General features: G+C 41.0%; 2 protein-coding genes across 2 annotated transcripts in view; one reads left to right on the forward strand and one right to left on the reverse strand.

Annotated features, from left to right (window-relative positions):
- Window positions 1–593: 593 nt before the first annotated feature.
- Window positions 594–27,179, reverse strand: part of CCDC198 (coiled-coil domain containing 198) — a gene marked incomplete at both ends in the record, with an annotated part of 32,362 nt that continues 5,776 nt past the window's right edge. The window contains 4 exons of the mRNA XM_081228289.1: window positions 594–832; window positions 7,709–7,868; window positions 8,647–8,748; window positions 9,887–9,973. Of these exons, the coding sequence (XP_081084415.1) occupies window positions 594–832; window positions 7,709–7,868; window positions 8,647–8,748; window positions 9,887–9,973 (588 nt within the window). The remainder of the gene's footprint in view (window positions 833–7,708; window positions 7,869–8,646; window positions 8,749–9,886; window positions 9,974–27,179) is intronic.
- LOC308614204 (succinate dehydrogenase cytochrome b560 subunit, mitochondrial-like) lies at window positions 18,909–19,788 on the forward strand. The gene has a single exon (XM_081228421.1). It carries the CDS (start codon window positions 18,933–18,935, stop codon window positions 19,440–19,442), a length of 510 nt encoding a protein of 169 aa, XP_081084547.1. The 5' UTR covers window positions 18,909–18,932; the 3' UTR covers window positions 19,443–19,788.

The raw sequence follows: 27,179 nt of genomic DNA on the forward strand, positions 1-27,179 counted from the left end.
CTTTTTCATTGCCTGTGACCTGGCCTATGACTTGTAGTAACCAATCGAGTGTGTGTTGGGGGGCAGTGATTTGGGGCCCGTTCCATGAATTAGACTTAAGAGGATGGGCAGCTTTTCCTCCTCTGGGAACGTTTGCTTTGGGGACCCCTGGGCTGACATAAAAGCAAATTCACTACCCTGCAGGAGAGAGCACTTGGGGAATCCACATGAGGAGGCTCTGGGATGATACAGAGAGGGGGTGAGGTCCAGCTGTCTCAGTGTCCTTGTTGAGCCTCCAGAGGACTCTAGTCCTAGCTGCCACCTGGCTTCAACAGCATGAAAAACTTCAAAAGAGACCAGCAGAAGAACCACCCAACTGAGCCCAGCAACCCACAGAAAAGTTGGACAATAAGTGGCTGTTATTTAAGCGCTTAAGTTTTGAGGCAGTTAGTTATGTAGTATAATTAACAATATATCTCACATGTTTAATCTTAGGATTTCAAAATGAAAAGAAAGTGAATTGGTGTCCTCAAAATAATTCATATACTACCTTGGAGAATTTTTAAAGGAAGGTAAGCTTTCAATGCACTCAGTTTCTAGGTTAGTGAATAGTATTATTGTTCTTGATCAAAAAACTCGTCAAAAAGTGGAATTCTCTCTGTCCTGGTCCTCACCAGTGCTCGTGGTTTCTTCTCGTCTTTCCCCAACTCATCTGAGTCAGAGCTGGAACTGTCCCAGAGAAGCTGTCCACGAGCCTCTTGTTCACGGAGCCATGTTTCCAATTTGCCAATTTTCTGGGCACAATAGTCATTACTTGCTTGATGTTCCAGAAATTCTGCATTCTGTGTGTTTTCTACAAAGAATTAGAAGTTCATTTAATTTATTTTTTCCCCTGACAATGGTGTATTTGTTTAAGTGCTTAGGTTTTTAGGAACACAAAATAATCTACTTCGTGTTCTTTAAAAAAAAAATACCCACACACACACACACACACATAAAGAATTTCAACTGGTATTTCTGTAAGCATTAAAAATGCTTTCCTTGCTATTTAAAAAACTTTTTAATCTTCTGAAAGTCACAAGAATGGCACAGTACACACTTGTATACCCTAATTCATGAACATTTTGTCACAGTATTGTTTTATACATATATGTACACACACACACACGCTTTTCTTCAGCTGAACCATTTGAGAATTAGTTGCAGTCACTTCCTCCCAAAATACATCACCACAAGTCTCCTAAGGACAAGGGCAATTTTCCTATGTAACCACAATACAATTATTACACTTAAGATATATGACAGTGAGACAACATTGTTTTCTAATATACGGTCTGTATTCAAATATCCATGGTTGTCCCAGTAATGCCCTTTATAACGGCTTTTTGTTTGTCTGTTTGTGTTTTATTTTTTAGATCCAGGATCCAATCTAGGAATATGTGTTGCATTTTATTTTCTTGTCTCTTAGTCTCCTTTAATTCAAGAACACTCTCTTATCTTTTTCTTCTTTCTTCTCTTCCCCTTCCTTCCTTCCTTCCTTCTCTCCCTCTCTTCTTCGCCTTCCCCTCCCCTCCCCTCCTATTCCCCTCCCATATCCCCCTTCTTCTTCTCCTTCGTCTCTCTTTCTCTCCCCCTCCCCAACGCTCTCATTGGCTCTTTTCCTCCTCCACCTTCATTATCTTCTTTTTTTCCCTAACACTGACATTTTAAAGCATCCAGGTCAATTGTTTGGTAGAATGGCCCTAAATTCGGGCTTCTCTGATTGTTTCCTTGTGATTAAATTAAGGTTAAGTGGTTTTGGCAAGAATATCGCACAGGTGATGTTGCGTGGAGCTACTTATTGAACATCTACTACATGCTAGGCACATACTATACACTTTTCTTAACCTTCACGTTAGCTCTGCCTTTCTTAGCAGAATCACCTATGGAGCTTTTCAGAGACACAGATGCCAGATCTACAGAACTAGGGAGCTCAAAGGGTCAGGCACTTATTTTACCTTCTTTTTTTTTTTTTGGAAGAGATTTAATTTATTTTTTGGTGTGGGATTTTGTGCATGTATGTCTTTACTTTAGCTTTTTATTTAAGTAGTACCCAGTGTCCTTTTAGAATGCACTTCAGAACAACACGGCTTTATGCAAGGAAGGTGACTTTTAAGAAAACAAAATCTTAACGACCATTTTCAAGCTTGGAAAATCATCCTGGGTCAAAGTCCAGATTTTCCCCTCAGTCTGGCGGAATCTGCTGTAACTTTATGGATGTTGTTTTCATGATAGCTGTTTATCAAATCTTAAGGCATATTTTATTTAAGCCCTTGATATCTGAATTTGCATATGGTTACAAAAGAATATCAAGCATTTCAACGTGAGGATTCATGCCTTGTGACTCACGAGTTCCCTTTCTGCCTCACTGAGGGGCTACCCTGCTCTCCCCTTGAATGTTACTGTACTTACTAGCATTATCTATTTACACAGCCCCGACAGAAAACTATAGTTAATTTATCCTGCAGCCCTAATCTGTCTCCTGAGCTCTGATACATTTTTTGTACAACTGGACACCTCCTCTTTGATGTCTCCTGGCAATATGTCAGCTCCACCTTCTTTTTCTGTCTTAAACCTGCCTCTTCTCCCAGTTACCCTAGTCCAGCACTTGGTCGTAACTTTGTTCCATCATCTGCCTAGTTCTTCAGGAGAAACCCAAGAATCCTCCTGACCACCTCACTCTCTCCACGTACCCATGTGTAATTCATCACCAGGTTCTGCCAATTCTCTCTCCTAAATATCTTATATCTGGCTCCTTCTCTCCCTCCTCTGTGTCACCCTTCTCTGCTGGTCCAGATGCCACCTCTCTCTTGCACTACTGCTATGTACTTCTCACCTGTCTCCCCACATCCTCGTGCATTCCTCTCCCATCCATGCTCCACAGTTCAGACAGAGTAATATTTAAAATATAAACCCAATAGTTCACTTACTTGCTCTTTCAGTGGCTTCCCATTGATCTTAAGATAGAGTTCAAAGTCTTTATTTGACATGATTTATGAGACCCTGTGTGCCCTGGTCCCTGACTGTGCCTCCAGAGCCATCTCCAATCATTCTCTATCTCAATGTCTCTTCTCCATCTGGTGTCTGGAATCTGTCAGGCTCCTTCCCACTCAAGGGCTTTTGCACATGCTCTTATCAATAACAGTTTAGGATGTCCCAGGACTCTGTTCCTTACGCTCACGTGCTCACCCGCTCCCTTCATGCAGCTACTTCCTGTCTCAATTTAAATATCACTTCCTCACAGAAACTGTCCAACTCCTCAGATTATTAGGTCTCTCAGTTATACTCTCATTGGACTTTCCTTTGTTCATTGTGTGTGCTATTTTGTAAGTACCACATCTACTCAGTTCAGTATCTGTTGAAAGAGTAAATAAGTAAAGGAATGAACAAGTGAGCCATCAGAAAATTTTGGCAGGCGGGAAGTATTGGTAACTGGGACCTGGGAAGGACTTCATTCACTGGGGCCAGAGCGTGTCAATCATCTCTGCTCTACACATGAGCCAAGAACTATTAGAAGCATCACTCAGACTGAGAATAGGGATTTTCTGCAGACTAGAGGCAGGAGCTTTGAAACAGGAAGAGACCATTTGTTAATGGTGGGATCTAATGTAATATTAGCAATAGCTTGACTCTCACTACGCTCTTGGTGTTATGATATTTCGACTCTAAAGTTAGTATGTGAGGCAAAAGTCACATGTTCAGTTTTATCCTTGAAAATCCCTTAAGTCACTCACAAAGCACTATATACAAAGTTTTGTATACTAAGCATTAAAGTCTGAGAACTTCTGAGCTAGATGTCTTATTACTTGTTACATTTTGATAAATCTCTGTTTGATTTTTTATGGTTGCTAGACTTAAAGAAAAAAGAAAACAAGAAAAACACAACCTTTAAAACCTAAATGTGTTTTGGGTGAGCAGAGTAGAGGAAAGTGTATCCTACTTCAAAATTAATTTGGGGAGAGAGGAAAGAAACAGAGGCCAGTGTGGGAAAAATAGGGATTGATTTTAGGTAGTACAAGGATCATACCAACCATTAAAAATGTTTGATGGCTATGTATTTTATAATACGTGTTTTAGAAAAATGTATTACCACTATATCGAACCCATAATGTCACAGGTAATTCACAGGCAAGGCTAAATTATAAAAATAAAACAAAGCAAGATACCTTAAAGGAAAATACTAAGTAAATAATAGTACAAGTGACCAGATAAGAACAGAGTTGTGAAGGTGACATTCAAATGATGTATATGGAGTGACACTTCCCCTGAAGCAGGTAGTTATTTTCACTATAAGACATCAGTTCCATATTTCTTCAGTTTTGTCCCTATCCATATGATACTTTACATTTTACATGAGCTTTTACATGCATCATTTGAATTTTATATAAACTCTACATGGTAGACACAATGCTTTATTCCCATTTTATAGATGTGGAAACTGAGGTTCAAAGAGGTTAGACAACTGGAAGTTAGCTATAATCTCTCTGTAGAATAAAGCTATATGAACAAATACATAGCTAATATTTATTTATTTATTTATTTATTTGCGGTACGCGGGCCTCTCACTGTTGTGGCCTCTCCCGTTGCGGAGCACAGGCTCTGGACGTGCAGGCTCAGCGGCCATGGCTCACGGGCCCAGCTGCTCCATGGCATGTGGGATCTTCCCGGACCAGGGCACAAACCCATGTCCCCTGCATCGGCAGGCGGACTCTCAACCACTGCGCCACCAGGGAAGCCCAGCTAATATTTATTGAGTGGCTACTCTTAGTGGTACTATTCGGGCTTCTATTATTCTAATTCTATTCTAATAGCGGTACTATTGAGCAGCTATGTACCAGGCACTGTTCTAGGAACAAGAAAAGATCCTAGCTCCCATGGAGCTTACAATTAGTGAATGTAGTGTCAGGGCTCAAATAAAGGACTTTGATTCCAAGTCCAGTGCTTTTTCTACTCACTAGACTCATATGGCTTCTGGGAAGTGTAGGAGCCACATTAACTTGTTAAAACTCATAGAATTGTATACCTAAAAGAGCAATGTTCACTTTGTGTAAGTTATACATTATCATGTATTACACAGATATATGTAATTTACTATGTAAATATCTATAACATATATGTAAGGCATGTGTGATTTCATTTTAAAGAGGCAGCAAGAAACAAAGACTGATTTTTATCTCACAAGAGAGCTGAAACTCTCATCCTACCTTCCAAAAGAGGGAATAAAAATGGACAAATAGAGCCTTAAATAAGAGGGACCGGGTACAGAGGAACCTTAATTACCAGAACCCAACTAGCAGAATGCTCATGGAAGTCTATGATCTTAGCGACGTTTCATTTTTAGGAGAAAGCAAAGTGAACTGCTTTTAGAAGACAAAGAAGGAAATCAAAGATGCTACTTGGGAATATGTAAAAAGGAACCATTGCTTGAGCATATGCCTACAGAGTGGTGAGGTCTATAAGGCTTTGCAGAGGGAAACCTTCTCTTGAGAGAGAAATTGGAGGAGTCATAATCTCTACATTTGCAGACTTTCCCAAGGTTTTCCTGGACACAGCTCTGAGTCGCTGGAGTCCTGATGAGGCTATATGAGGGGGTGGGTGGGAGTACACCCTTTGGAATCAGAAAGACCCGGCCTTGAATCCTGGCTCTGTCACATGGGGGCTAATAGTAACTCCTGTCTTATAGGTGTGAAGCTTAAATGCGATAATTCATGTTAAGGGTGGACCACGGTGCCTGGCTTAGAGTAAGCACTCAAGAAGCCTTAGCTGGAACTAAATGAAACAGCTTTAAAAAGTATCAGGAGAGCAGAGGAGAACCCCCTTCTCCATGTGCCTCAGTCTCCCCTGGCCTCTCCAGATCTGGAGCATCTTCCAAATGTTAGGGTTTTTTTGGCCTAATCTCAAGCAATGACTCTAAGTGTCTAATTTTAACTGAGGCACCTTTCTTGGTGGTTTTGCCAATATTTTTTAAATGGTAAAAGTTGTTTTTCTATGTGACTACACAGCATATTTCATTCTGGGATGTGGGGGTATAGGTTAAATAGATGTCCCAAGTAGATTTTTCATTTATTCAGCCTTTTCTTATTTAATTAACTTATTGATTAAGCATCTCGTTCCTCTGAGCTGGGGCAGTGTCTCTTTCAGCTGGTAACTTTGCATCTTAGAAACTCAAGACCTCCAGAGACATGGCCAGCATTTCTGTAGATCTCTAAGTGGTCAGTCTTGCTAATGGGGGATTGACCCACAGCGCAGTAAGTTCTGTATGTGAACAATACCATGCATTTGCAGTGGTGGGTTTGCTCTGGGGGAGTACAGACAGGGAAAACTTAATGGGACGCTAATTGATGGGGCGACACAACACAGAGTTTATGAGCAAAATGTCTGTTGGAAATCACAGAGCCATCTGAGGCCCCTGAGCAACCTGGCCTGACTGCAGTGTGTGGGCTGGGAGTGATCATAGCAGGAGATGAAGCCAGGAAGGTAGGGAGAGGGTAGATCCTGAAGGCTTAGAGGGCAAGGAGTTATACCTTGTCCTCAGGCTCAAGGAGACTCACTGAAGGATTTTTTTTTTTTTCAGCAGGAGAGTGATATGGTCAGATTTGCATTTCATAAGATTATTCTGGTATTAGCGCAGTGCTTCTAGAACTTTATTATGCTTGAGAATCATCTTGGGAGTTTGATAAAATTCAGGTCTTGATTCAGTAGATCTGGGATGGGGCCTGAAATTCTGTATTTCTAATCAACTCCCAGGTGATACAGATGATGCTGGTCTGTGGGCAATGCTTTGATTACCAAGTAGAGCAGTGTTTCTTCAACTTTAGGAGCATTGGGACCATGGGGGGTGAGGGGTTGTTAAACTCAGATTGCTGGGCCCCATCCCTACAGTTTCTGATTCAGTCACTCTGGTTGGAGCCCTGACTAGTTCTCAGTTAATGCTGGTGGTCTGGGGACCCTACTGAGGACTACCAAAGTGGAGGATTGATGAAAGGAGGGTAGGATCTGAGGGAGGATCTCCATCAGGAGGCTGTAGCAATAGCCCTGGGGTGACATGCTGACCTGAGGGTGGTGTGGGGAATGGGAGAGGGGGGAAGCTTTCAGCGCTAGGTGACACCAGCAGGACTTTGTGACTGACCATCTGCTAGGAGAGGGGGCAGCGGGGCTGGAAAGGTGCTAGGTGTCCGGCAGAGCAACAGAGAACAGGGAGGCCACACCCACTGAGATAGTAGAGGCAGCATGAGCAAGCCTGGAGAGGGCAGTGATGCTGGATTCAGTTTTAGACATTCTGAGTGAGCCGAAGAGGGCTGCAGGGGAACGCGTGGGTGGGGAGAGAGTGTTTGCATGTGGCACCAAAGCGGCAGATACCAGTTTGCTGTTTAATGTATCTCCACGTGCTTCACTCTCTTTAACCACAAGATGAGGCCCTTTTGCCTTTTCTCCTCATAGGGATGGTGCAAGGATTGCAATCATGCATGTAAAGTACAGTACATTTCTAAAAAGAGTCATCTCACCACAGTGCTGAAGCTTCTGCCTTTTCTTCCCGGCCATCCAAAACTACATGATATTATATTCCAGGAGTAAAATATCAACAGGAACCCAAGGGCAGCTCTGTCCTTCCCCACTCCACATCAGAAGTTTATCTGATGAAGTTTTTAAAATGCTTGAAATATTTTACTAAAAAAATTGTGTGCCTTACCTGGACTTCTGTTCAAGGTTTCATCAGGCAACAAGGTTAGAAAGTCACTGTCATCATTTCTTGGGATGCTTTGAAGGATTTTCTTGACTTTATGGTCCCTCTGTTTCTGCTTATTAGTTCTTGCCTCCTTGTGAAGACTTGTCTTCAATTCCACTTGGGACTGAAATTGATCAGCTATAAACAGTTAGTATTCTCTCCTCAAGCTACTTTCACCAGAGTAGGTCAACAGATCAGGTGCTTTGCAAATGGTGTGCTTATCTGTAGACATCTGTGGTCCCCTAAATAGAACACGGTTCTCTTTTTTCCTGTTAGAAGGTATGGAAACTTTCTTCACGTGCAGGTTTGTTAGGAGAAAGGGGAGCATGCCTATAATCTCAAAATAGTGAGGACCTTTGTAAAACCATTTCACCATAGGCTAGATGATATATTTGGATTTGCAGAAGACAGGGACTTCAGGCTTATTCACTAGAGTGAGGAATTTGGGTTATGACATTTACAGGAGACATTAGTGTGAAGGGGTTTGTTACAAGAGATCTTGCTTATAAAATGATTCTATGGCTTAAATTATAGAGAGATGCCTAGGTATCAAAATACAGACCAATTCACCACCCTCTTCCTTTTTACTAAACCAAGAAAAATTAACCTCATTTTCCTGCTGGAGCCAGAATGTCATAGAAGCAACAGTTAAAAAAAGGGAGACTTGAGACATGGATACATCCTTGAGAGGATGGAAAACAGAGGAAAGACTCAACAGAATTGGTAGCAGAAGGGATCTTCCTGCTTCTTCTCAACCCCAGTAGTTGAAACTTCGTCTCCAATGACTAACTTTAAAATGCTAGGCAAAGACTGGAGATGAATGCTTAACTATATTCATGTGCCAGGGCGGTGATTATGTAGAGTACATTTGGTAAATATGACCCTCTTCTTCTCATATTTACCTCTTGTCTTTTACGGTTCATTTCCAGCATTTGCATCTTATGTAAATATTGTCTTTTCCCAGAAGGATACATTAGAGTTTGCATCTTCTTTTCCAATTCCTGCTATGAAAGATGACGCACTCGTTAGCATGGAGTAATTAGTTTCTGACTCTGCAATCACAACTTGAAATCCTTTTTGGAACAGAGTGAGATCTTAATCATCAGTCATAATCCACAGAGATCTCTTGTGATGTCAGAGATGGACCATTGCAGCTTCCTGACCAGTTCTTAGTGAAGCTATCAGTGAATGAAGTGGCAATTTGCCATGTGTATCATATCATTTTTAAGGTCCCTGTAGAGTTTTGCAAACCTTGAATGGAAATATGTTACCATATCTCATTTTGACAAGATATCACTTTCCATGTCAACAGCTGCTTTAACTATCTTCCCAGAAATGTGTTCTGGTTTGATGAGACCTGCTTCTCTCTCCCTGCTTCTTCTGTCATTGAGTAATTGTCTGGCTATGAAACTAGAGGGGGGCCAACCTATTTCTGTAGGGTTTACTCCCATATTCCACTATAAGCCCTAGTACACTGCAGTTTAGGAAGGATTTTAAATTGATTATTTGTGACTTGGGTGATCTCCCCTGGTGTATCATAAACTCCAGTGAGACAATGTGAACAGTTAATGGGGCAGCCAAGGGTGAATATACCCTCATTCATCACTTGCTGTGGCCAGGAAGGGGAAGGGACATGCAGCCAAATGTGTTCAGTGATCCCTGTTCTGTTGCCCTGTGGACATGGACTGTGGTGGCTATATGAGCCTCAGGGAGGGGCCCATCTCTATGGGCACTGTCAGTATCACAAACATGGCCTTGAGGATCTAAAAGTACCTGGACATCTTTTATCAACTCAGTCATCTGTGGATGGCAGCATCTAGATGACTCTGAAATGAATCAGGGGAGGAAAGTTCACAAATTCGAACACTTCTAGAATCACCAATTTCCAAATAAAATTTCTCTCTCTCATCTACATCTCCCTGTTTTCACCAGGCAGCAGACAAGGGCTCAGAGTTCAGCTGAGAGGCAAGAGTAATCGCCAGTTGGAAGCAGGCCCAGAAGAGAATGGATAGCTTTGGAAAGTTCTAGCTCTGAATGACTTAATAGCTCTCTTTGCCTTTGAGGTCTTCTGTGTGGGGAGTACAGGAAAAGGATGGCCAGCATCCGAGTTACCCACCCCCTCCAGGTTTTGCTGCCGCTCACCTTGGCTTTGTGAGTCCTCCCAAATTCTTGCTGGCTCAGGAGCCTTTCAGAAGTAATTACTTGTGGCAGGTCAATGGGTTCAAGCTTCTGGAAGTCCAACATTTAGAGTATTCAGCATTCCTCATGCCATGAGATGATGAAACATAAAAGCCAGATATTAAACTATCTTAACACTCTGCACATATTCATGAGAGCACACAGGGAAGGCAGTTTCTACAGGATTACAGCTGTATCTGTGTGAAAGGCTTTTTGACCTATCTGGGTTCTTCAGTGTTCTCTTGCACTGTTGCCAGTGACTCATTGATCTAAATATTGGTCATAGAGTTAAAGGATTAAGAATCATTTTCTGTCTGCATTGAGGGACTATGTCCACAGTTATCAAACAACAAGGGTCTTAGAATATTAGAGATGAAAGAGGCGCCAGGAAGCTCCTTTACTTTATTTATCCCTTAACCACCCAGCTAAACTATTCTGGTCCTTAGGGAAGTAACCTATTTTTAAGCTCTCCAGAGAAGCTCCCTCAGCCTCCTCAGAGGTGCTCCTCACTGGTGCTTATGAGGCACATTGACAAAGTGCACTGTGCTAACAAATCTTAGACATGGATTTTTCCAGCAGGGCCTTGGCTTTATTGGGGAGGTGATGCTGAAGTTTCAAGCGGTCACTAAGACTAGGCACCAGTTGATGAACTAGTGATTTGCCGCCAGCTCTACCTGTCTTAGATGACTTAATTTGGAGCACTAGGAAGTTACTGAGTAGGCTTGGGAGACAAGGGCTGGTCTCTTCACATTGACATGCAATCAGGGACCTGAATTTATTTGTTCACTCAGTGATTACTTATTGAATGACTGCTACCGGCCAGGCATTGGGATGCAATGCTCAACAAAAATGGGCATGGTCCCTCCTGGGGCTTACGATCTATGGGGAAACAAGTACACTGTTGCTTGTGTGATTATTCGATGAATAATTACAAACTGCGATTGAGGCTTTGAAGAAAAAATCTGCAGGGTAGGACTATGACAAGATATAATGGGAGGACTCCACCTTGGGAATGAGGGGTTTTATGAATTGGATTATGTTCCCCCCAAATTCATATGTTGAAGCCCTAAACCACCTCCCCCCAGTACCTCAGAGTGCGACCTTATTGGGAAATAGGGTCCTTGCAGATATAATTAGTTAAGATGAAGTCATACTGGAATAGGGTGGACCCTCAATCCAATGTGTCTGGTATCTTTATAAAAAAGGGAAGTTTGGATGCAGCCATGCACACAGGGAGAATACCACATGAAGATAAAGGCAGCAATTGGGGTGATGCTTTCACATGTCCAGGAATGTCAAAGATTGTCAACAAACCACCAGAAGCTAAGAGACAGGCATGGGACAGATTCTTCCACGTAGCCCCCAGAAGGAACCACCCCTGAACACACCTTAATTTTGGACTTGTAGCTTCTAGAACTGTGAGATGATACATTTCTATTGTTTTAAGTCACACAGTTATTATACTCTGTTACCACAGCCCTAGAAAACTAATTCAAGGGACAGAGGGGTCAGGAGGCAGTCCAAGAAAGTTTCCCGAGGAAGTAATTTTTTAGCAGCAGTTGTAAGTTTGGGAGTTTTCAGGGATTCAGGAGCTCCAGGCAGAGGGAATCACATGGGCAATAGCCCCAAGGCAGGAGAGAGCATGATCTCTTGAAGGAACTATAAGAAGTCAGTTAGCTGCAGTTAAGAGTGAGAGGAAGAGTGGCTCACATGGGACTGGAGAGGTAGGCAGGGGCCAGCTCATGAAGGGCCTGATGGGGCATCATGAAGACGTTGTCTTCTTAAGAGGAGCAGGCAGCCATCAACACATGTTCAGCTGAGTAGGGACATGACTACATTTACTTAAAAAAATGATCACTCGAGCTGCAGTGTGGGAACTATACTGAAGAAGAGCAATTGTGGATGTAGGTGAGCACTTAGGAAGACAAAGATGATGGGCTGGGGGCTCATGGGGGGGGGAAATTGATGGGCTCTACAAATGTTTAGAACAGACCAAGCAAGATTCGTGATGGTTATTGAAGGAGAGTGACATGTCCAAATGACATCCAGATACAAGGGATGGATAGTGCTGTCATTTGCTGAGGTGGGGAATCCTGGAAAAGGGCCACGTTTGGGTGGAATGTAGAGGGGAGGTCTGTGCTGAAGATGCATGCTTGGGAATCATCCCTGGGTAGAGAATAACTGAAACCATAGGATGAATGAGGTCCAGAGTGAGAAGAGCAGAGTCAAGGATATTCCAACACTGAGAGCTGGTGGATGGGGATGGGCTGGCCAAGGAGATGGAGGAACGATTGCTTCAGAAGTAGGAGGAAAACCAGGAGGACACCATGCCACAGAAACCAGTGTAAGCACCACATCCACCTTAGTCCAACACTAAAAGCAAATCCTAATATATTTTGAAAGTATTTTCCATTGTAGTCTGATTGGTTGCCTTATCAAGGGGTAGGCCTGGAAGCCAGTTTGTTCTTCAAGATGACCAGAGTGAAAAGAGAGGAAGAGACCATGGAAAATGGCTGCCGAGCATCCAGCACTCATAAGGGGGAGCATGACTGGGGCCTCCTGCTCCTTCCCTGTAGAACAATTTCCTGGTCCCTGGGCTGGGCCTGAGCTGTTCTAGGGAGAACAACCAGCAGCCCTTTCTGGTAGAGCAGCCCAAAGCTGAGCTGGCAAGGAAGGAAAGAAAGGTAAAGGATGTGGAGATGGGAAGGAGAGACAAAGTGGCAAAAACTCACCTCTGTGTTAGATGTGCCAGGCCATTTGCATTTGTGGAAGGAAGTGGTTCTCTGTCCCGGTCTCACCTCAGGTGAGGAAGTGAGGGATTTTTTTTAACATAATAACTTAGCAATGAGGTAATGAGAGGTAATTAATACTAGCTAGAAAGAGGCTTGTTTGTTGTCCTGTCTCTCAACTCTGCAGAACCTAAAGATGCAGGGTAAATGACACCTGCTGGCACAGGAAGCAGCCACTGATCAAGTCAGAACCCTGAAAGAATGGAGAAGAAAAGGAAGGGGGAGGGAGACCAAGAGGAAAGGATATGCGGGAACCTATGTGAGGAAGACTCAGCAATGACTGAGGGGGATTTCAGGGTGAGGAGAGAACAAGGAAGTGTTTGTGCCGTCCCCTGGACTTGGTTCAAGATTTGGTTCTGTCTGGTGATTAGGCCCATATGCCTTTGCAGCCACTGCCGTCCATCATGCCACGCTCACAATATGTCATTCAATCCCCATGTGAACCCTGTGTATAATTATGGTGATTCTCTGTTTCACAGGGGTTAATGAGTTGTGCAAGTTTGCAGAGCTAGAAAGTGCTGATTCTGGGATTCAAACTCAGGTCTGTCCACTTCCAAATCCCATGTTCCTTTCTCCATACTTGTTTCTAAACCTGGTTTATTGTTAGACTCTCCTGGGATTAAAAAAAAAAATTCCTAGACTATTCATTGGGGATTGAGATTCAATAGGTCTGGGATATGTCCTGGCAGGAGGGAATATATACATATATATATAAAGTACAGGGTTGTTTGGCCTGAGGTGATCCAGCACTGGAAGCTACAGGCCCTTTCTTGAGGCTACTTGTGGGCTCCGGGAGGCCTCATGCCAAGGAGTACTTCCCAGAACTTCTGCTGCCAGTGTCCTTGTCCCTGCAGTGAGCCACAACCAGCCCCAACCTCTGCAGAAGACCCTCCAACACTAGCTTGGTGCTCCAGCTGGCTGTCAGGCCTGAGCCTCTGAGGTGGGAGAGCCAAGTTCAGGACACTGGGCCACAAGAGACCTCCTGGCTCCACGTAATATCAATCAGTGAGAGCTCTCCCAGAGATCTCAGTCTCAACGCTAAGACCCAGCTCCACTCAATGACCAGCAAGCTATAGTGCTGGACACCCCATGCCAAACAACTAGCAAGACAGGAACACAACCCACCCATTAGCAGAGAGGCTGCCTAAAATCATAATAAGTTTGCAGACAACCCAAAACACACCACTAGACATGGTCCTGCCCACCAGAAAGACAAAATCCATCCTCATCCATCAGAAAACAGGCATCAGTCCACCAGGAAGCCTACACAAGCCACCGAACCAACCTTACCCACTGGGGGCAGACACCAAAAACAACGGGATTAAGAACATGAAGCCTGTGAAAAGGAGAACCCAGCACAGTAAATTAAGCAAAATGAGAAGACAGAGAAATATGCAGCAGATTAAGGAGCAAGGTAAAAACCCACCAGACCAAACAAATGAAGAGGAAATAGGCAGTCTACCTGGAAAAGAATTCAGAGTAATGATAGTAAAGATGATACAAAATCTTGGAAATAGAATGGAGAAAATACAAGAAACGTTTAACAAGGACCTAGAAGAACTAAAGAGCAAACAAACAATGATGAACAACACAATAAATGAAATTAAAAATTCTCTAGAAGGAATCAATAGCAGAATAACTGAGGCAGAAGAACGGGTAGATAGACCTGGAAGATAAACTAGTGGAAATAACTACTCAGAGCAGAATAAAGAAAAAAGAATGAAAAGAGTTGAGGACAGTCACAGAGACCTCTGGGACAACATTTAATGCACCAACATTTGAATTAGAGGGGCCCCAGAAGAAGAGAAAAAGAAAGGGACTGAGAAAATATTTGAAGAGATTATAGTTGAAAACTTACCTAATATGGGAAAAGAAGTAGTCAGTCAAGTCCAGGAAGTGCAGAGAGTCCCATACAGGATAAATCCAAGGAGAAACATACCCACACACATATTAATCAAATTTTCACAAATTAAATACAAAGAAAAAATATTAAAAGAAGCAAGGGAAAAGCAACAAATAACATACAAGGAAATCCCCATAAGGTTAACAGCTGATCTTTCAGCAGAAACTCTGCAAGCCAGGAGGGAGTGGCAGGATATATTTAAAGTGATGAAAGGGAAAAACCTACAACCAAGATTACTCTTGGTTGAGCAAGGATCTCTTTCAGATTCAGTGGAGAAATTAAAACCTTTACAGACAAGCAAAAGCTAAGAGAATTCAGCACCACCAAACCAGCTTTACAACAAATCCTAAAGGAACTTCTATAGGCAGGAAGCACAAGAGAAGAAAAAGACCCACAAAAGCAAACCCCAAACAATTAAGAAAATGGTAATAGGAACATACATATTGATAATAACCTTGAATGTAAATGATTAAATGCCCCAACCAAAAGACACAGACTGGCTGAATGTATACAAAAACAAGATATATATGTATGCTGTCTCCAAGAGACCCACTTCAGACATAGGGACACATACAGACTGAAAGTGAAGAATGGAATAAGATATTCCATGCAAATGGAAATCTAAAGAAAGCTGGAGTAGCAACCTCATATCAGACAAAATAGACTTTAAAATAAAAACTATTACAAGAGACAAGGATACTACATAATGATCAAGGGATCAATCCAAGAAGAAGATAAATCAATTGTGAATATTTTTGTACCCAACAGAGGAGCACCTCAATACATAAGGCAAATGATAACAGCCATAAGAGGGGAAATTGACAGTAACACAATCATAGTAGGGGATTTTAAAAAATTTATTTATTTATTTATTTATGGCTGTGTTGGGTCTTCGTTTCTGTGTGAGGGCTTTCTCTAGTTGTGACAAGTGGGGGCCACGCCTCATCGCGGTGCGCGGGCCTCTCACTATCGCGGCCTCTCTTGTTGTGGAGCACAGGCTCCAGACATGCAGGCTCAGTAATTGTGGCTCACGGGGCTAGCTGCTCCGCGGCATGTGGCATCTTCCCAGACCAGGGCTCGAACCCGTGTCCCCTGCATTGGCAGGCAGATTCTCAACCACTGCACCACCCGGGAAGCCCATTGTAGGGGATTTTTAACACCACACTTTCACCAATGGACAGATCATCCAAAATGAAAATACATAAGGAAACACAAGTTTTAAACGATACGTTAAACAAGATGGACTTAATTGATATTTATAGGACATTCCAACCAAAAACAACAAAATACACTTTATTCTCAAGTGCTCATGGAACATTCTCCAGGATAGATCGTATCTTGGGTCACAGATCAAGCCTTGGTAAAGTTAAGAAAATTGACATCATATCAAGGATCTTTTCCGACCACAACGCTATGAGACTAGATATCAATTATAGGAAAACTGTAAAAAACAGGCTTCCCTGGTGGCACAGTGGTTGAGAATCCACCTGCCAATGAAGGAGACACAGGTTCAAGCACTGATCGGGGAAAACCCCACATGCTGTGGCACAACTAAGCCCGTGCACCACAACTACTGCGCCTGCGCTCCAGAGCCTGCGAGCCACAACTACTGAAGCCTGCGCACCTAGAACCCATGCTCCACAACAAGAGAAGCCACCACAGTGAGAAGCCCACGCACTGCAACAAACAGTAGTCCCCGCCCACCGCAACTAGAGAAAAGTCCGCGTGCAGCAATGAAGATGCAATGCAGCCAGAAATAAATAACTTAATTAAATTTAAAAAAACTGTAAAAAATACAAACACATGGAGGCTAAAAAATATGCCACTAAATAACCAAGAGATCACTGAAGAAATCAAAGAGGAAATCAAAATATACCTAGAAAAAAAAAGACAATGAAAACATGACAACTGAAAACCTATGAGATTCAGCAAAAGCAGTTCTACGAGGGAAGTTTATAGCAATACAGTCCTACCTCAAGAAACAAGAATAATCTCAAATAAACAACCCTACCTTACACTTAAAGCAATTAGAGAAGGAAAAACAACCCCCCCCCCCCCAAAATTAGCAGAAGGAAAGAAATCATAAAGATCAGATCAGAAATAAATGAAAAAGAAATGAAGGAAACAATAGCAAAGATCAATAAAACTAAAATCTTGTTCTTTGAGAAGATAAACAAAATTGATAAACCATTAACCAGACTCATCAGGGAGAAAAGGGAGAAGACTCAAATCAACAGAATTAGAAATGAGAAAGAAGTAACAACTGACACTGCAGAAATACAAAGGATCATGAGAGATTAGTACAAGCAACTCTATGCCAATAAAATGCACAACCTGGAAGAAATGGACAAATTCTTAGAAAGGCACAACCTTCCAAGACTGAACCAGGAAGAAATAGAAAATATAAACACACCAATCAAAAGCACTGAAATTGAAACTGTGATTAAAAATCTTCCAACAAACAGAAGTCCAGTACAAGATGGCTTCACAGGCGAATTTTATCAAACATTTAGAGAAGAGCTAACACCTATCCTTCTCAAACTCTTCTAAAATATAGCAGAGGGAGGAACACTCCCAAACTCATTGTACGAGGCCACCATCACCCTGATACCAAAACCAGACAAAGATGTCACCAAGAAAGGAAACTACAGGCCAATATCACTGATGAACATAGATGCAAAAGTCCTCAACAAAATACTAGCAAACAGAATCCAACAGCACATTAAAAGGACCATGCACCATGATCAAGTGGGGTTTATTCCAGGAATGCAAGGATTCTTCAACATACAGAAATCAATCAATGTGATATACCAGGTTAACAAATTGAAGGAGAAAAACCCTATGATCATCTCAATAGACGCAGAAAAAGCTATTGACAAAATTCAACACCTATTTATGATAAAGACCCTCTAGAAAGTAGGCATAGAGTGAACTTACCTCAACATTATAAAGGCCATATATGACAAACCCACAGCCAATATCATCCTCAATGGTGAAAAACAGAAACCATTTCCACTAAGATCAGGAAGAAGACAAGGTTTCCCACTCTCACCACTATTATTCAACACAGTTTTGGAAGTTTTAGCCACAACAATCAGAGAAGAAAAAGAAATAAAAGGAATCCAAATCAGAAAAGAATAAGTAAAGCTGTCACTGTTTGCAGATGACATGATACTATACATAGAGAATCCTAAAGATGCTACCAGAAAACTACTAGAGCTAATCAGTGAATTTGGTAAAGTTGCAGGATACAAAATTAATGCACAGAAATCTCTCGTATTCCTATACACTAATGATAAAAAATCTGAAAGAGAAATTAAGGAAACATTCCCATTTACCACTGCAACAAAAAGAATAAAATACCTAGGAATAAAGCTACGTAAGGGGACAAAAGAAATGTATGCAGAAAACTATAAGACACTGATGAAAGAAATTAAAGATGATATTAAACAAATGGAGAGATGTACCATGTTCTTGGATTGGAAGAATCAACATTGTGAAAATGACTATACTTCCCAAAGCAATCTACAGATTCAATGCAATCCCTATCAAACTATCACTGGCATTTTTCACAGAACTAGAACAAAAGTTTTTAAAATTTGTATGGAAACACAAAAGACCCTGAATAGCCAAAGTAATCTTGAGAAAGAAAAACAGAGTGGGAGGAATTAGGCTCCCTGACTTCAGACTATTCTACAAAGCTACAGTAATCAAGACAGTATGGTACTGGAACAAAAGCAGAAATATAGATCAATGGAACAGGATAGAAAACCCAGAGATAAACCCATGCACATATGATCACCTTATCTTCGATAAAGGAGGCAAGAATATACAATGGGGAAAAGACAGCCTCTTCAATAAGTGGTGCAGGGAAAACTGGACATCTACATGTAAAAGAATGAAATTAGAACACTCCCTAACACCATACACTAAAATAAACTCAAAGTGGATTTAAGACCTAAATGTAAGGCCAGACACTATAAAACTCTCAGAGGAAAACATAGATAGAACACTCTATGACATAAATCACAGCAAGATCCTTTTTGACCCACCTCCTAGAGAAATGGAAATAAAAACAAAAATAAACAAATGGGACCTCATGAAACTTAAAAGCTTTTGCACAGCAAAGGAAACCATAAACAAGACGAAAAGACAACCCTCAGAATGGGAGAAAATATTTGCAAATGAAGCAACTGACAAAGGATTAGTCTCCAAAATATACAAGCAGCTCATGGGGGTCAATATCAAAAACACGCCCTCCCCTCGCCCAGAGGTGGTGGGGCCGTCGGCGTCACTTCCGTCCAGGCCGGAACCCAAGATGGCTGCGCTCTGTTTGAGACGTGTTGGCCATCATTGCCTCCGTGCCCACCTTAGTCCTCTGCTCTGTATCAGAAATGCTGTCCCTTTGGGAACCACAGCCAAAGAAGAGATGGAGAGGTTCTGGAATAAGAACACTGGTTCAAACCGTCCTTTGTCTCCCCATGTCACTATCTACAGATGGTCTCTTCCCATGGTGATGTCCATTTGCCACCGTGGCACTGGTATTGCCTTGAGTGCAGGGGTCTCTCTTTTTGGCTTGTCAGCCCTCTTGATCCCTGGGAGCTTTGAGTCTCATTTGGAACTTGTAAAGTCCCTGTGTTTGGGGCCAGCGCTGATCCACACAGCCAAATTTTCACTCGTCTTCCCTCTCACGTATCATACCTGGAATGGGATCCGACACTTGATGTGGGACCTAGGAAAAGGCCTGACGATTTCCCAGCTATACCAGTCTGGAGTGATTGTCTTGGTTCTTACCGTGTTGTCCTCTGTAGGGCTGGCAGCCATGTGAAGAGCCGACGTTCCCGGCATCATCTTCCTACCAGTTATCGCATTGACCCATCTTCCTGTTTGTTACTCTTATCTTAAGCCAGGGCAAAGCTCTCTTGATTTGTTTAGACCCTTTTGTGCTTGCAGATCCCCTTGGAGCTCAGCAGTAAGAGTACCTTATAGAACCAGAGTAGTGGAAAAGGATCCAGTTTTCTCCTTATTTCTAAAGATGGAATGACTGTAAAGACTCCCCTTTCCTGCCCCCAGCTTGCAGCCTACTCTGGGCCTGGGAGCCCTCATTCTCTCTCCATATTAGGCCTTGATTTGTGCTGAGGGTCAGCTTTTGGCTTCTTCCTAAGACAGTGGAAACAATGCCACTCTGTGGCCTCTGCCATGGGGACTGGGAGTGGGGCTGGGGTTGCCACTGCCCGTGGGTTGCTGGCTTAAAGGACAGTTCTGTTAATTGGTCAGCCCAGGGTCTTTAACACCCACACAGTGTGACTGAAAGAAGAGGGGTGGGGGTGGAGGGGAATTAGCCTGTCCTGGCTAGAGGGAGATGAAGAGAGTAAGTTGGCTCTTGGAGCACATGCTTTGGGGAGAAGAAGATATATAGCTTTTGATGCAAGAGGAAGATCCAGAAAACTATCATTGAACCTATTAAGGATTATTTCTCTTCCTTGCATTTCCAGAAAAACCAAGCCTCTTATTGTCATGTTTTCTAATCCAAATTCATGTGACAGCTTTTTCTGAAACAGAATTAAAATTATTATATTGTCAAAAAAATATCAAAAACACAAGCAACCCAATCCAAAAATGGGCAGAAGACCTAAACAGACATTTCTGTAAAGGAAATATACAGATTGCCAACAAACGCATGAAAGGATGCTCAGCATGACTAATCATTAGGGAAATGTAAATCAAAGCTACAGTGAGGTATCACCTCACACCAGTTGGAATGGCCAGCATCAAAAAATCTACAAACAATAAATGCTGGAGAGGGTGTGGAGAAAGGGGAACCCTCTTGCACTGTTGGTGGGAATGTAAATTAATACAGCCACTATGGAGAACAGTATGGAGGTTCCTTAAAAAACTACAAATAGAACTACCATATGACCCAGCAATCCCACTAGTGGGCATATACCCTGAGAAAACCATTATTCAAAAAGAGTCATGTACCACAATGTTCACTGCAGCTCTATTTACAATAGCCAGGACATGGAAGCAACCTCAGTGTCCATCAACAGATGAATGGATAAAGAAGATGTGGCACATATATACAATGGAATATTACTCAGCCATATAAAGTAATGAAACTGAGTTATTTGTAGTGAGGTGGATGGACCTAGAGTCTGTCATACAGAGTGAAGTAAGTCAGAAAGAGAAAAAAAAATCCCATATGCTAACACATATATATGGAATCTAAAAAAAAAAAAAAGAAAAGAAAATGGTCAGAAGAACCTAGGGGCAAGATGGGAATAAAGACACAAACCTACTAAGGAATGGACTTGAGAATACAGGGAGGGAAAGGGGAAAGCTGGAACAAAGTGAGATAGTGGCATGGACATATATACACTACCAAACGTAAAATAGATAGCTATTGGGACGCAGCCGCATAGCACAGGGAGATCAGCTTGGTGCTTTGTGTCCACCTAGAGGGGTGGGATAGGGAGGGTGGAAGGGAGGGAGATGCAAGAGGGAAGGGATATGGGGACATATGTATATGTATAACTGATTCACTTTGTTATAAAGCAGAAACTAACACACCATTGTAACGTAATTATACTCCAATAAAGATGTTAAAAAATATATATACACATGTATGTATTTATATGTATTATATATTTATATGTATTATAAATATTTATATATATTTACATGTATATATTTGATGAATACAAATTATTTTTTAGAGAGGTTTAGGTTCACAGCAGAATTGAGCAGAAAGTACAGAGTTCTCATACCCCCATCTCCATACACATACAGTCTCCCTACTATCAACATCCCTCACTGGAGTGCTACATTTGTTACAGTCATTGAACCTACAATGACACATCATTATTGCTCAAAGTCCATGGTTTACATTAGGGCTTACTCTTTTTTTTTTTTTTTTTTTGATTCCAGGTCTAGTTTATTTTTCCCATTACATTAGGCTTTGTTTAAATAGATACAATTTTAAAAGTACATGATACCTTTACTCACTGTGGGACAGTATTCCAACATGAAGGTTTTATTTCTATTTGCCTTTCCTTGAACCTAGGACAGTTGAGGAACACACACACACACACACACACACACACTCAGTAAATCTTCATTGCTTGGACTATCAATCCATTAGGGCTTACTCTTGATGTTGTACATTCTCTGGGTTTGGACAAATGTATACTGACATATATCCACCATTGTGGCATCATATAGACAGTTTCACTGTCCCCCAAACACTCTGTGCTCTGCCTACTCATTTTTCTCTCCCCACAAACCCCTGGCAACCACTAATATTTTTACTGTCTACACAGTTTTACGTTTTCCAGAATGTTGTAAAGTTGGAATCATATACTATGTAGTCTTTTCAGATTGGTTTCTTTCACTTAGCAATATGCATTTTGTTTCCTCCATGTGTTTTCATGGCTGGATAGCTCAATTCTTTTTATTGCTGAGTAATATTCCATTGTCTGGATATGCCACAGTTTATTTATCCATTCACCTACTAAAGGACATATTGGTTGCTTCCAAGTTTTGGCATTATGAATAAAACTGCTATAAACATTCATGTGTAGATTTTTGTGTGGATATGAGTTTTCAGTTCATTTGAGTAGATAACCAAAAAAAGTGATTGCTAGATTGTCCGGTAAGAATATGTTTAGTTTTGTAAGAAACTGCCAAACTGTCTTCTAAAGTGCCTGTACTACTTTACATTCCTACCAGCAATGTATGAGAGTTTCTGATGTTCCACATCCTTGTCAGCATTTTGTGTTGTCAGTGCTCTGGGCTTTGGCCATTCTAATAGGTGTGTAGTAGTATTTCATTGTTGTTTTAATTGCAATTCCCTAACGACATATGATGTTGAATATCTTTTCATATGATTACTTGCCATCTGTATATCTTCTTCTCTTCGTATTCTCTTGACATTGTCTGTCACAGAACAGAAGTTCTTAATTTTAATGAAGTTGAGCTTATCAGTTGTTTCTTTGGAATATGTATTTTTCAAAACTCTCCAGAGGATTCTGAAGATTTCCTAGGGTGGTGTCCACTGGCCTCCAGACTCCCTCCACTCAGTAAAGGAGCTACATCAAAATGGACCAGGGAGGATTTGTTTGTGGAGCATTATTGAAAAATTGAGTCTGAAGAAGCCTGCTATTTAAATATTTTCAGCTGTTTAAAATAGTCTATCCATAAGTTCTAGAGCCAGCTTTTTCTTTGAACGTATGAATATATATGATTCTATTTTCAGCCTCATTTTCAGTTCTGATAATGGTTAAGTAGTAAGTATCTGTAAGTACTCTCTCCAGGCAATGACTTTCTTTCTGGCCTTTGATAAGAACCTAAAGAATGCCATTCCTCCACAAACGGCACTAGATGGCAGTAGCTAACATTGCAAATAGGATCCCCCGGTTAAATCGTCTGCACTTGTCCTGAGAAGCACTGCAGAAAAAAGTGTTGGAAAATTGGCGTCTCCAAACAAACCAGTCAAATGAAATTGCCTCAGAATTCTGGGTTCATATCAATGTTTTTTTCCCTGCCTGGGAAGCAACATGCCTCACTTCATCATCTTCGGAGAGAATACAATTGGAGGAATTACTGGAGAATTGGTAGAATGATGCTTGTTTTTATTTCATGATATAAAAAATGATTGTTTGTCTAAAGATTTCTGGATTATTTGGCTTCTCAAACAAAACAAATGGTCAGGATAATCAGTTGGAGTGTCAGCTAGGAGATTCAGGAAAGGAGATTAAATCAAGCATAAGGCACAGAGCCTGGTGACAACCACTAACCTGAGGTGGTTGCTTCTGTTTACTAGCAGGAAGAGAAAGGTGGGTAAGAGCAATTCGAAGAACCATAAAGTTTGTTTGGTATCATGACTTAAGAATGTGTCTTTTAAGTTTCTGGGAAGAAGGTAAAGGTGTCTAAGACAGATTGGAGCAAGAAACCATAAGGCCAAGGAAGAATTTCCAGTCAAGGCATTGCAGTGAGTTCACATTTCAATAACATTCTTTGATTCAAATAACCAGCAATGAAAAACAAAACATAAACCAAAAAAGATGTGGTCAGGCTTTAATACAAGAAAAATATCTCTCTGGATCAGAAAATGGAACAGAAAACTTGGGGGAAGCTGATTAATAAGGCATATTAGAGCTCCTGATGTCTGTGAGTTATTTCTGTAGGCTAAAGGAGACCTCAAAAATGCTCCATATAAGAAGGGAAAGTAGAGCCAGGCTCACAGGGGCCTGAGTTTAAACTCAGGGGCTGAGTTGTTCTCACCTCTTTCCCCAGTCCAAGAGCTGCATCAAAATGTAAGCTGGAAGATTTGTTTTACAGGCATTATCAAAAAGTTGAATAAGAAGTTAAGACTTTATACTTTATAACAATAACCTTAAAAGCTTAGGTAAATGGATAATTTTCTGGGAAATATAAGTTAACATAATTGCCTCGGGAAGAAATAAGATACCTATAAGATATCTAAATCAACTAAGAACCATTCTTTTTCTAATTAAGTAAGCAGGAAAATTTCTCTTTCCCCAAAATTCCAGGTGGTCAAAGATGGTTTCACAGGCCTGTTTTATTAGATTTTTAAGGAACAGATAAGAACTATGTTAAATCAAATGTTTTAGAGAACAGAAGAGAGGGAAAGGTAATCAACTCCTCTTATAAAACTAGTATGACCTCGAGAAAAAAACTGGAAAAAGACAGCATAGGGAAATTATAGAACAACTCCACTTATGAAAATATCAGTAGGTACAAAAATCCTAAGCATATAAAATTCAGCAGTGTATTTATATATGTATCTCATGACCAAGTAGGATTTATATCAGGAATGCAAGCATGGTTCACATCATAAAATCTATTAGTGTGATATATTAGGTCAACTGGTTAAAAAGAAAATCCATAAGATCATTTAAATAGATTATTTACTAGATGGAGGAAAAACATCAATAAAATTTAACACTCGGTCCTGGGAAAAACTCTTAGCCTACCAGGAATAAGAGAAATGAGAGAAATGTCCATAATTTAGTAAACAGCATTGTGACAGATCTTCCATTTGTTTCTCCAGATCCACTTATCACATTTCTCTACCCTGTTCTCTGCCTATAACGAGTAAGCAGTTTCTCCTGCCTTCTGGCTTCCTATTGGGTTCAACCGCTAAAGAATCCTGGTAGGAAATCTGAGAGGAGAAAGAGAATGAGGTCAGGATATTTCTTCTTCTATCTCCTCCCTGCAAAGCATGTTGGGTTGGCTGTGTTCCACTGTTCCCCTCAGAGCAGCTCCCTCTACCTCACTCTTCCCTTCCAGGTTCTAGAAGTCCCTTGGCCTAGATATAGCTACTTCTTACTGCCACTAGTGGTTATTGCAATTCCCCCTCTGGTTCCCTTCATCCAAACCTTGGTACAATTACCTGTAAAGAAAACTTCCTTGAATTGTCCTAATTCGAATGTACTATCTCTTTCTTTTCGAGACTCTGACGAGCATCTATCAAAATCCTATTGTGAATGTATTTCGCTTTAGAACCTGTCCCATTAATGTCACAGATAAGACAAGGATGTCCATTATTACTGCTTGTGTTCAAAATTGCAAGGGAAGTTTTAGTCAATGCAAAAGTCAAGACAACCAGTACAAGGAACAATTGGGAAGAAAGAGAAGAAATTATTTCTGTTTATAGAAGATATTTTCTACATAGAAAGTCAGGAAGAATCTATAGATGATTAGAATTACCAAGGTATTTCAGTCAAGTTGTGGAACACAAAATTTAATACACAAAAATTATTAGCTTTCTTTTTTTTTCTTTCTTTTTTCTTTTTGGCTGTGTTGGGTCTTTGTTGCTGTGCGCAGGCTTTCTCCAGTTGCGGCAAGCGGGGGTTACTCTTCGTTGAGGTGTGCAAGCTTCTCATTGTGGTGGCTTCTCTTGTTGTGAAGCACAAGCTCTAGGCACACAGGCTTCAGTAGTTGTGACACATAGGTTCAGTAGTTATGGCTCGCAGGCTCTAGAGCGCAGGCTCAGTAGTTGTGGCGCACGGGCTTAGTTGCTCTGCAACACGTGGGATCTTCCCAGACCAGGGATCGAACCCGTGTCCCCTGCATTGGCAGGCGATTCTTAACCACAGAGCCACCATGGAAGTCCCCACAAAAATTATTAGCTTTCTTATTCACCAATAATAATCATTTAGAAAATTAAATGGGAAAAATACCTCATTCATTGTAGGATGTAAAAACCAAATGAGATATTTTGATGGCCAGTTGTATGTGTCAACTTGGCTAGGCTACAGTGTCCAGTTATTCAAACACTAACCTAGGTGTTGTGTGAAATTCTTTTGTAGATGTGATTAAAGCCAATAATCATTTGACTTTAAGGAAGATTATTTTAGATAATCTGGGTGGGCATGATTCAGTCAATTGAAAGGCCTTAAGAGCAAAGCTGAGGTTTTCCAGAAGAAGAGGAAATTCTTCTTGTAGACAGCAGCTTCACCTCATGCCCTACAGTTCCAGTCTGCCCTTCCTGACGGCCTGTCCTATGATTTCAAACTTGCCTTGCCAGTCCACCTCCACTGTCATGTAACGAATTCCTTGCGATGTCTCTTAATATATGTCTCCTTCTATAGGTTCTGTTTCTCTGGTTGAACCCTGACTGATACAGGTATTGAGAAACAAACCTAAAAATATACCACACAAGACCCCTGTGGAGAAATTATGAAACATTATTGAAAGATCTAAAAGAAAATGTGGCTAAATGGAGATTTACGTCATGTTCATGGTTTAAAAGGCTCAGTATTGTAAACTTGGTTAACTTTCCCCAAATTAATCTATGAATGCATTCCAATCAGATTACTGACAAGGTTTTTTGTGTAACTTGACAAGAAGATCCAAACTTTACATGGAAGAGCAAAGGACTGTAAATAGCAAAGACAATTTTGAAGAAGAATAAGGTGAAGGGACTTGCCAAACTAGATATTAAGACTTAGCTTAAAGGTACATAATTAGGACAGGATGGAATTCCTGTGGATACACAAGTAGGCCAGTGCAACAGAAGAGAGAGCTCAGAAACAGACTCATTAAGATCTGGATATTGAATACATGACAGAAGTAACATTTCAAATCAGTAGTCACAACGGATGATTCCATAAAGAGTTGTGGGGCAATAGAATAATCAAATGGAAAAAACGTAAAATTAGATTCCAATTTCACACCTGAATACAAAAGAACTTAAGATGGATTAGGACCTAACTGTGAAAAGTTAAAGATTACAAATTTTAGAAATAAATAAGGATATCCCTATGAACTTGGGGAATTAAAAATTTTCCATGACAAAATATGAGATACAAAACATAAAGATAAAGATTGAGAAATCTGACATTAAACTCTTTGTGTACACACACACACATACACACAACAAAATGAAAAGGCACACCATAGATTGAAGATAATTGCAACACATATAACTAACAAAGGACTACAACTAAAATATATAAAGAACTGTCACAGATCATAAAGAAAGAGATCATAGAAAATGGGCAAAGGATTAGAATAAGTAAGGAAAGAGAATAAGTTTGTG

This window comes from Mesoplodon bidens (genome assembly GCF_964165515.1).
Source record: "Mesoplodon bidens genome assembly, chromosome: 3".
Lineage (NCBI taxonomy): Eukaryota > Metazoa > Chordata > Mammalia > Artiodactyla > Ziphiidae > Mesoplodon > Mesoplodon bidens.